This window comes from Platichthys flesus, chromosome 16, assembly GCF_949316205.1.
Source record: "Platichthys flesus chromosome 16, fPlaFle2.1, whole genome shotgun sequence".
NCBI lineage: Eukaryota > Metazoa > Chordata > Actinopteri > Pleuronectiformes > Pleuronectidae > Platichthys > Platichthys flesus.
The window spans coordinates 2,854,374-2,865,135 of NC_084960.1; the positions used below are offsets into that span (position 1 = coordinate 2,854,374).

The 10,762-nt window shown below is 46.8% G+C and overlaps 1 protein-coding gene across 1 annotated transcript in view; it reads right to left on the reverse strand.

Moving 5' to 3' along the window:
- The window catches only part of grin2ba (glutamate receptor, ionotropic, N-methyl D-aspartate 2B, genome duplicate a), a 44,098-nt gene extending 33,586 nt beyond the window's left edge, over positions 1-10,512 (reverse strand). The window contains exons 1-3 of the mRNA XM_062407676.1: positions 10,369-10,512; positions 8,715-8,985; positions 3,666-3,858 (exon numbers count right to left, since the gene is read on the reverse strand). Of these exons, the coding sequence (XP_062263660.1) occupies positions 3,666-3,858; positions 8,715-8,985; positions 10,369-10,500 (596 nt within the window). The 5' untranslated portion in view covers positions 10,501-10,512. The remainder of the gene's footprint in view (positions 1-3,665; positions 3,859-8,714; positions 8,986-10,368) is intronic.
- Between the last annotated feature and the right edge of the window lie 250 nt (positions 10,513-10,762).

Below are 10,762 nucleotides of genomic sequence, written 5' to 3' on the forward strand. Positions count from 1 at the left end.
CTCATCCATCGATTCGCTCGGTGCTGGAGCAGCCGGGGGGGGGGGGGGGGGATGGGGGGGTGTCAAGTCCACCGAGCAGCAAACCAGGCAGCCAGCCACTCATTCACTCCCGCGCTGCTCTATAGACTGTAGGCCACATGCTAATCTCCTGATTGAACGCTCCGAGACAAAGGTTATCACCAAACAAATTTAGTTAAGGCGGCGGGGGGGGGCGAAGATCTCACCGGCGCCTACAACTGATCTAATCCACACACGGATGAGTTGATTATAAGACTGCAGGTCTGGAGAGCAGACGATGGTGAGGGAGGAGGAGAGGAGAGGAGGAGAGGAGAGGAGGAGAGGAGAGGAGGAGAGGAGGAGAGGAGGAGAGGAGATGAGAGGAGGAGAGTAGGAGAGGAGAGGAGATGAGTTGAGATGAGATGAGAGGAGGAGAGGAGGGGAGAAGAGAGAGAAGAGGGGAGAGGAGAGGAGATTTATTGAGACACTAACAAAACAACAAAAAACCCTTTTTACATCATCCCCTAAACACAGAACAAAACCAACAACAATACAACTACGATAAAACAGAAAGCGTCAAAAGTCAAAAACAAAATCTCTCATAAGAAATTAATAATGAGATGTTTGTCTTCACCCAGAGGAGAAGAGTGGAACGAAGGAGAGGACAGAAGAGGAGAGGAGAGTAGACAGAGGAGGAGAGGAAAGAGGAGGAGAGGAAAGAGGAGGAGAGGACAGAAGAAGAGAGGGGAGATGAAGAGAGGACAGGAGAGGAGAGGAGAGGAAAGAGGAGGAGAGAAGAGGAGAGGAAAGGAGGCAGGATAAGAGAGGAAAGAGGAGGACAGGACAGAAGAAGAGAGGGAAGAAGAAAAGAGGACAGAAGAGGAGAGGAGACAGAAGAAGATAGGAAAGAGGAGGAGAGGACAGAAGAAGAGGGGAAAGAGGAGGAGAGGACAGAGGATGAGGGGACAGAGGAAGAGACGGGAGAAGAAGAGAGGACAGAAGAGAAGAGGAGAGGAGACAGAAGAGGCGAGGACAGAGGAGGAAAGAAGAGGACAGTAGAGGAGTGGACAACACAAAGAGGAGAGCAGATGCATAAAGAGGCAGAATGAAGAAGAGAGGAAAGAGGAGGAGAGGACAGAAGAAGAAAGGAGCAGAACACGATGGAGCAGAGATCACAGAGCAGCCGAGCAGGGGAATTGTATTCTGGGGCAACAGAAGCTGCCATGAAGCAAACTGTTATCTCCGAGCGGTGAGCAGCGGTGAAACAAATGCAGAAAGCCTCAGAAAGGAGGGAGCACGCAGCGGACAGAGGCTGAGGACACTTCTGAAGACTTTCCTGGAGCGGACACAAAGCCTCAGTGCAGGACGCAGTTTAAGTTTGGAGCAGAACATTGATCCGCTTCCCTCAAAGGCGTCCAGAAAGCTTTCTGTAGCAGGGCCCCTGTGTTCTCCAGCTGCTGTGTGCTGGTGTGAGGGAACACATCTATGGTGGAGAGACTGTGTTTGTGTGTCTGTGTTATTAATGACACACACTTGTGTAACTGAGTCTTATAGGTAGGTAGGAGACAAGACAGTGATGTCTGCTGTGAGGCTGAATATCTCCTCAGCACACACACACACTGACACACACACACACACACACACACACACACACACACATACACACACATACACACACACACACACACACACACACACACACACACACACACACACACACACACACACACACTATATTACAGACAACCAAGGGAGAAAAGTTTGGTGATTTCCTATTTATTTTGGTTTAGAATAAAAAACTAAATGTTCGACCTCTTCCAGGGAAGTTATGTTTTCACCGCTGACTATTTGAAAGGAAGATAAAACATAAACTACTGAAGTTCATTCAAGAAACACATTAAGTTTTGGTGCAGATCACGGATTTCATGTTCTTATCATCTTCTCACATTATGAAATTTGGCGTTTTCCAACATTTTCATCATTTTAGTGGGAATAATTAGTAGCTCTTACATTACACATTTAGAGGGCTGATATTTATGAGTGTGTGAAATTGTGTATGTCCACTGTAATAAACAATTTAGCAAAATGGTAGCTAAAGTGAGAAGGTAAAAAATGTCTGTAGATTTAAATTAAACCAACAACACATCCAGTTTTCATTCTGCATTGTTTCAATTACTAAAACAGCTCCTTCAACTCATCAAGCTGCATCAACACACACACTTATAGAAATCAGTTCTCTAAATACGCCTAATTGTTTAAATCAAGATCCATAAATTATTATCCAGGAAAACAGCGTAAAATAAGTAAAACAATCTCACAATGATAAAGTGAAATGTAATATAGCTGTACACACATTCACACTCACACACACCGAGTGGCTGAGGGTGTGTGTCAGTAACATTGTCCCGAGCTCTGAAGCTCATCCCTCATGGGACTCGCCACTGGGACCAATTAGCTGTTGCTTCACACCCAGTTCAAAAGGCCGGACAGCTGAGGGGGCGGGGCCGGATTATCCTCAGGACGGGGGTGTCAGTGTGTGTGTACGATATTATTACATAGGGGTAATCACAGTATGCAGGGGATGAATGTGGTGTGTGTGTGTGTGTGTGTGTGTGTGTGTGTGTGTGTGTGTGTGTGTGTGTGTGTGTGTGTGTGTGTGTGTGTGTGTGTGTGTGTGTGTGTGTGTGTGTGTGTGTGTGTGTGTGTGTGTGTGTGTGTGTGTGTGTGTGTGTGTGTGTGTGTGTGTGTGTGAGCCAGCTTCTGCTGCATCCACGGTTGTCATGGTTCCACTGCTCCACTGTATGCCAGTGGGTTGCGATGATGTCACAGCACCTGACCTGGTGTGCAGCAGTTTAACGTTCATAAATCATTGCCACATTAATTTGGAGACATTAGTGTAATTGTAAATAAATAAGGGTGAACAAAGGAGAGCGCTGCTGAGAGGCTCGGCCTCTGCTCTCCAGTTTTATATCGTCCACCACGGAGCTGCAGCTTCAGGGCGGAACGGAAGTGAACTGGTTTTACTGCTCGTGAACAAGGAGCTGGTTTCAAAACACAGGGAGGGAGACGATGGACAAGCACCAGCCAATCGGCTCGAAGCCAAAAACACTGAGATGTCTCAATGAACTCGACCCTGAGAAAATTATTTATGATTCTTAAGCAGAATAAACTGGAAACAATAACCACCAACCACACCAGTTTGTCAGAAAACATGTTAGAGGGTGAAAATGCAGCAAAATCCAGTATTTGTCCGATTAAAGACGCCGTTGAGCTGCATTGTGGGAAATGTAGGATTGTGAGCCACGGTATGAGGCTACATCTGCCTCTGCTGCTTCAATCTGATGGAGGTGTGATGCTGAAGAACTGGAGCAACAAATCAACAACTTAAAATCAATCTAATAATTCCACAAGGTTCAGGTTCTGCGTCCTGAGTCGAGCTTCACCTCAACTATTAACAAACAGGTGAACAGATAATAAAGCTGCAACCAGCATCACCACAGGCCGAACAGAGGCCGGTTGAGAACAGACACCCGTAGATCAAATGTGTGAATAAGCCGGGACACATTGTTAATTTCTGGACAGAGCTGTATCATCACATTTATGACCTCACTTGTTCTTGTTATCATATTTTCACATCGACCTGGAGGTCCCCGTGCAGCTTGCCTCACCTGAGCACTTCGTTGGGGTTGCCTGAGCTGGTGGTCTTCTTTTCAGGGGTTCCGTGGCACTCGGACTTCAGCAGGGTGTGGGGTCCGCGGTCCATCATCATGGTGGAGGTCGCCATCGTGATGATCGCCACGCCGTCGCGGACTCGGGCCTCGAGGCCGTAGTCCCACTCGTCGTAGGACACGGAGAGAAGACCTGGACGGACGACAGCAAAGGGACAGAGAGAAAGATCAGGAGACGTGGAGAAGAAGGAAAGACGCTAGGATAGAAGGATGAGACGGACGGATTAGGAAGAACACAGGAAGTGGGAAGTAAGAGAGCGAGAGAGGTGAGTTGGATTAGATGAGGAAAGTGGAGCGATGGAGAGACAAAGGAGGAAGAGGAGGGACAGATGGAGGGAAGGTGAGGCGAGCAGAGACGGGGACGATTCTGTGGAGGTACAGCAGAGACTTCATGTTTTGAACACACTCCAAGAGACACAGCCGCTCACTGTGCGGTGACTCAGAGACGAGAGAGGAGGGAGCGTCTATCACCTGGCTGTGTTTGTCCATCTGTCTGTGTTGAGCTGTGTCTGTTTATCTGTCGTTTGACAATCTGTCTGTTTATGAACGTTCAATAGATCTCTCTCTCTCAGACTCTCTCTCTCTTCTCCGTCTGTCCATCACCTCGTCTCCTCCTGTGACCTCACCATCTTTCAGCGGCTCAATCAGCTGTTCAGATCGTGGACAAAGTGAATTTCTTGGGGTTATTCAATTTAAAAAGTGAAACACGATAAGTGAATATTTCAGTGATTAAGACTTAAAGCTCGTGAAACTCAAAAATCCAGTATCTCCATTGAGCAAGGCTGGAAATTCACACTTGGCTTCTGAACCTTTTCCTCCAGATTCTCGGACCCTGATTTCCAAATGAAATGTAAATTATATTTTCATCTTGTGAAGACGACTTCCCACCACTGAGCAGCTGCCCAGCTCTCTCTCTCCTCGGCCCTGGGATGACGTCTCTGATGTCGCTGGTGCAGCAGCGGCTTGATACCACGAGTGTTTGGCCCGTGTCCTGCACACGTCTGTTCTGCTGGTTCTGGATTCACCGACTCCAGCCTCAGTCTCTGAAGCTCTACCAACTTCTCCCATTGGCTGCTTGACAACCTGCTCAAGGCTGCAGGTCATCCCTCGTGCTTGGGCACATTTCACCCTCCGTCAACTTTCTGTTAATATGCAAACAGCCATGGACATAGTGTATGATAATGTGTATAATGTTAATTTCCTCAAATGCAATATATTGAATTTTAACATGATACTGTGACTTTTTGAGATGCACCTGTGCCTGGATAGTTTTTATTTCTCCATGGACGACCGACTAAGGAAGTTTGTCTCACACAAACAGACCTGACAGTGATTTACCCCACCCCCCCCCCCCCACCCCCCCTTCCCTCCACGACGCACACTAATTCATCAATGTGTGTTTTTTTTATTATTCAGCCTTTGGAAAAAACTCTGACACAATATTAGAGCCATTACAACATCTATTAGAACAGAGCTGACATTTTGATAATGAGCCCCACTGATATTAAACTGCTGTTATTGATAAGATGATTAACTCAGACAAGCTGCTCATTAATGGACCGAACCAGCGTTTGTTTACTTGTGGATGGGAAACTTGACCGGCCTTGTTATTCTTTTTTAAAAATGGCCGTTAAAAGATGGTTCTTCTTTGGCCAGCTGCGGGGGCACAGGTCACGTGACTCCCGGTGAAGCGGACTCTGCCTTCCATCCATTTAATTTGTCTCTCCGTCTCTCCGTCTGTCTTTTAATGTGTCGCCCTCTCCGTCCATCAGCTGATCTGCATTTATCTGACAGCGTACGACCACATGTCCGCCGCTTCGCCACCGTGTCAGTGGGCAGAAATAGACCTGCCGTCCTCTGGGGGGGGGGGCTCAGCGCTGACAGCTCCGGCCCTCCAGGACCACATCTAATGTCACACACACATTCATGACATGTTCTCAACACTCACTCACTCCCAGCGCTGCTTCCCTTCCATACAGAGAACTCTTATTACTTAATGGGAAGGATAATACGCTGTGTGTGTGTGTGTGAGAGTGTGTGTGTGTGTGTGTGTGTGTGTGTGTGTGTGTGTGCTGCAGACGCGCATGTGCTGCATGGTCTCTTCTTTTTCTACATCTTGGGAACAGAGTAAATATTCATCCGCCTCTCGGGTCGTGTTTGAATGTCACAACACAGACGTGTCGGCTGAGCAGCGCTGCAGCAGCTGTACAGGTTGTGTTTGGTTTTCTGTCCAGTAAAGTGTCTCCTGTCTCTGTTCCAAGGCGGCGTCCGTCTCGCTGTCACTGAGACAAACACACATACGCAGAGAAGAACTCACAAAGGCTGCGACCACACGCAGGCGACCTGATTGGAGATCGTAACAGCGGAACTAACGCACGACTGGGTATTTTTGGAAACAGCTTATTATTGTCGGTGATGTCAGATTGGGAGGTTTGCTGTTGGCACTGACGGTGCAGCGGTGATGTGCAACTCTGATCTGGATGAGACAGAGACAGAGAGACAGAGAGCAGAGAGAGAGAGAGAGAGAGAGAGAGAGAGAGAGAGAGAGGGAGAACAAGGAAAAGAAGGAGCAGAAACTCAGACACAAAGATGCAGCGAGAGTCAGAGGAGGCAGAAAACACAGAGAAGCGAAAGAACAATGGCATGAAAGGAGGAAGGAAGGAAGGAAGGAAGGAAGGAAGGAAGGAAGGAAGGAAGGAAAGGAAGGAAAGGAAGGAAAGGAAGGGAGCAATATGAGAGCTAGTTCCCCAGAGCACCACTTAAGGGAAGGCATCAGTGGAGGCTCTTCATCACACGTGGCGCAAAATTATTAATCCCGCCTCGTAAGCAAATTAGCCCCACAGCCAGCGTGCACCTCCCAGTGAACCCTGACCTGATGCATTCAACCAGAGCGGACGCCACGACGCCATCAGGCGCACGCTGGGCCGCGGCGTCGGTCGGCTGCAGGTTTACAAGTCACTGTGGTTGACTGCTGCTACAGGCTTTATGTGGCTTCTCCTGCGGGTTGAGGTTGGGACGCAGAGCGAAGAGGTCGACTGGATGATGGAGCTCCACAAGTGGACGACTCGGGTTTATAAATATGCGAGAACCTTCAGTAGATTAACCTTTTTTAAACATCGGTTTTGGGGTAAAGTATAAGCATGAGATAGAGAGAGAGAGAGAGAGCAGCAGAGGACACAACCTTTTAGTGGACATATAACAAACTGGTGCAGTTGCTCCATTAGTTTACATTGCAGCCACTGCCTCTGCTTCATGGAGACGATCTACTGGACTGATGACTCATGTTTTCATTCACACACACATGTATGAACCAAGGGCCCAGATTGAAAGAGCTGATTCGGCTTTAATGTATAAACTACAGATACACACTCACACTGCAGAGCTTCTCTGAGTGAAATGGTGAATTCTGAATCGCATCCATCACACGATTAAATGAGTGACTGACGTTTATCCAGTGATCAGTCATCAAAGCTTTGTGTGTGTGTGTGTGTGTGTGTGTGTGTGTGTGTGTGTGTCCATCAGCTCCTCTCTGTAATCACGAGCGAGTCACGATTATCTCCATGGCAAGATAAATCAAGGAGGGAAGTTGTTGTGTTGATTTTCATAACTGATACGGTGATATATCAAACTTTATAGAGTGGAACCCTAATTTGGAAAAAGGCAAAATGACACAAACACACACACACACACACACCCTTAGTTTTGTTCACCCTGTCCTGCAGGTAAACACTCAAACACACACACACCCATGTGACTACACTCACCCATTATTTTCTCATGCAAATTAAATCATGAACCAAGCATTTCACAGACAAACGCACAATGACATTACCCACAAAAGGCACCAAACACACACTCACACGCAGGCGCACACAACACACACCTAACTCCAATTTAGAGTAAATCATCCATGGATGCCAATAAGGGAGCAGAGGTAAAGAAAGTTTGAATTACGGTGCGTGAACAGAAAAAAAGGATTTCAGGGTTCGGCTCGGCAACCATTTCCCAGAAACTGCTGAGGACAGGCGGGGGGCGGGGGGCGGGGGGGGGGGTGTAATATCTCGCCTTCGCCGTAAATCAACGAGCAAAACACCAACAGGTTATCGAGCTCATCTGTCCGGAGTGAATCTACAACCTGCACCAGCCGTTTACTCTGCTGCAGAGAGGGGAACGTTCCATTAGCTGTGGCGGGGGTGGCATCACTAGCAGAGGGTTGATTCCGACTGCGAGCTGGCCTGTCTGTCCACCCCCCCCTCCCCCCCTGAGGGCAGAAAAGTGGTGTTACATGACGCGGTGTGACAGGTGGTGCCTGCCGGACTGTGCGAGCAGGTTGAGTGGTTTGTTCTCCCCAACTTGGATGTCACTTTGGTTCCACGTTTGACCTTCAAAGGTTACAATGACCTCCAGTGGTGTTCTGAGGGGGGGAGGGGGGGGGTGCTTCCCTCACTTGTTAGGAAAGGTCAGGTTGTTGGTTTTTTTTGCAGGAGAAAAAAGTCTAAAGAGCCAAAAAGTAAAGAAACTACATTTGAAGAAACTATTTATTAACGTTTCTGCCGAGTGATGGAATAAATACGTTCATGAGCTTTAAAGCTTATTGGACAGGAAGTTGACAACAAGAAGAGAAGTCCAAATTTAGTTTGAGTCAAATCATTCAGGCAGATATGAGCTGTTTGTTGGGACTTTGACTCTTACTGCTTGTATTTCCCTAAATTAACGTCTCAGAGAAATGGTTCTCATGTCTTTTACAAGCTCTGTTCCAGACCCATATTTATCTAAACTGTAATAAATAACAACAATATGATTTTAATTTTTTTGAGGAACGTTTTGGAGATGCCCAGCCAATTTCCTTATTCTATCCTCATGAAATCTAATTGCTGTCCTTACAAACGGGTTAAGGATCCCAGCTCAAGGCAAGTAGTTCTCCAAGCAGAGATATAAAACTATAATCCCAGTGCTACTCCTCATTTTGACGCTGACATGTTCTCGTACCTATGGGGAACTCCGTCGGCACCACGATGGTGTCTCCAGCTACCAGGGAGGGAGAGATCCACGTGTAGCCGTAGCCGGTGATCCCGACCGAGTGGGACACCTCGAAGATGGTGTTGGCCTCCTCCTTTGTGCAGTAGAGCAGAATGACCGGGCTCTGCAGCTTCTTCAGCTGGTTCTGGATCTTGGAATCTCCGTCGTCCACGGTCATGTCGAGTAATATCACTTCCTCCAGCTCCCAGCCCACGAAGCTGTTCTCCACCGTGCTGCGGATCTGAACAGAGGAAACAGAGGAAGATCAGCTGGGGATTCTCAAACAAAGGATTTTCATTGAGGAAAACTCGTCCCTAGATTCTATTGTTGTGTAATTTCTTTAATTTATTGACAAATGTATACAGATAAACTAGTTTCTATTATAGGAATACGTTCTGTTTTGTCCAAAGCGACTTACATGTTTAGAACACTCAGCATTTATGAGGGGCTATTTTAGGGGTTCAGTATCTTGCCAAGGACACTTAGGGCATGCAGATGGGAAAGAGTGGGATTCAAACCGGCAACCTTCTTGTTGCAGAACACCCGCTCTAGCCCCTAGGCCACGGTCTCCCCAAAGGCCACACTCTCCCCCAAATTATACTGCATTACATTGCATATTGCAATCTGACACTGTTCACTGTTTTGCATTTTGCATTTCACTTTTTACTTCATTTTTTATATATTTTATTTTTTATATATTTTTATTTAGATATGTTTATGTTTAAATAAATGTTACTTTGTTTAAATATTAGAAAGAGTGAGTAAATATATATTGTTTTTTTTTTTTATTGCTTTTCTTATGTGTGTTGTATTTGTTGTGTTTTTATGTTTCTGTGTTCATTGATGCACCAATAACCAGAGCAAATTCCTGGTAGGTGTAAACCTACTTCGCAATAAATACTTTCTGATTCTGATTCTGATTCTAGTTTACTAGTCTAACCAATTACTTCATTAGAAGAGCGTGAAGCAGTTAAACACAAGTGGGATTATCAGAGGGGAGGTCCAGTTCAACCCAACCTCTGAATGTTCTGCTAACTTGTGTTTAATCAGCATCAGATGATAAAAGCTCATTAATTAGCTCCACCAAGGAGCTTATGTGTTTATTGCTGTTTGTTTGTCTGTAGCTGGATTTCTCAAAAGCAGCTGAACTGATTTCCATGAAAGTCTGTGAAGGGGGGGGGGGGGGGACTCGTTCAATTTTGGACTGGATCCAGATAAATGTGCGAAAACAGGAATCGTTTTCCAATTTCTTTAACTTCGTCAAGTTATTACGTTTTTTCCACATTTTCATAAATTTCGCAAAGAAGTAAAATGCCTCGGCAAAGGTCTGAACTCTCTGAGCGTCCTTGAAGTTTATGTCACAGAGCAGGGCTGAAATATTTTCATTGTGATAAAGATGTTTCACTCGTGCTCTCCAGCCCATGATCTACACTGAGTCCCCTTCTCTCTATCGCAGTGTTCACAGGACCCAAGGCCGAGTGAGGAAGACAGAGGTGAACGTTAGATCCTAGCAGACAGACGGAGAGGACACAGACTCAAGGTTTAGCCCCACATGAAGACTGATGGTATGTGGACGCTGGGACCAAGTTAACAACACGTCCATGTCTCTGCTGAGCGCGTCTACCTTGGTGACAAAGTCCTGGTAGCCCGGGTAGTAGGTGGTGACGATGGAGAAGATGTACCAGTCGTATTCCTCCATGATGTTGAGTATGACCGAGGCCTGCTGCTCGATGGAGGGGCCGAACTGAAAGAACATGGAGTTGTCGTCCTGGGAGAGAGAAGACACAAACACACAGCGGTTACACAACAGACACACATGAGAACAGGAGCTACTTACAGGACGGGCGGTGGATTTGTGACATCACTGGTGAGAGGAGGGAGGAGAGAGAGGACACCAGTGGGCTAATGTAATGATACCGGTCCTGATTTTCATTAGTTCCCTTTATGACTCCTGTAATGAGTTTGTACACGTGGGTAGCTGGAGGAGTGTGTGTGTGTGTGTGGGGGGGGGGGGGGGC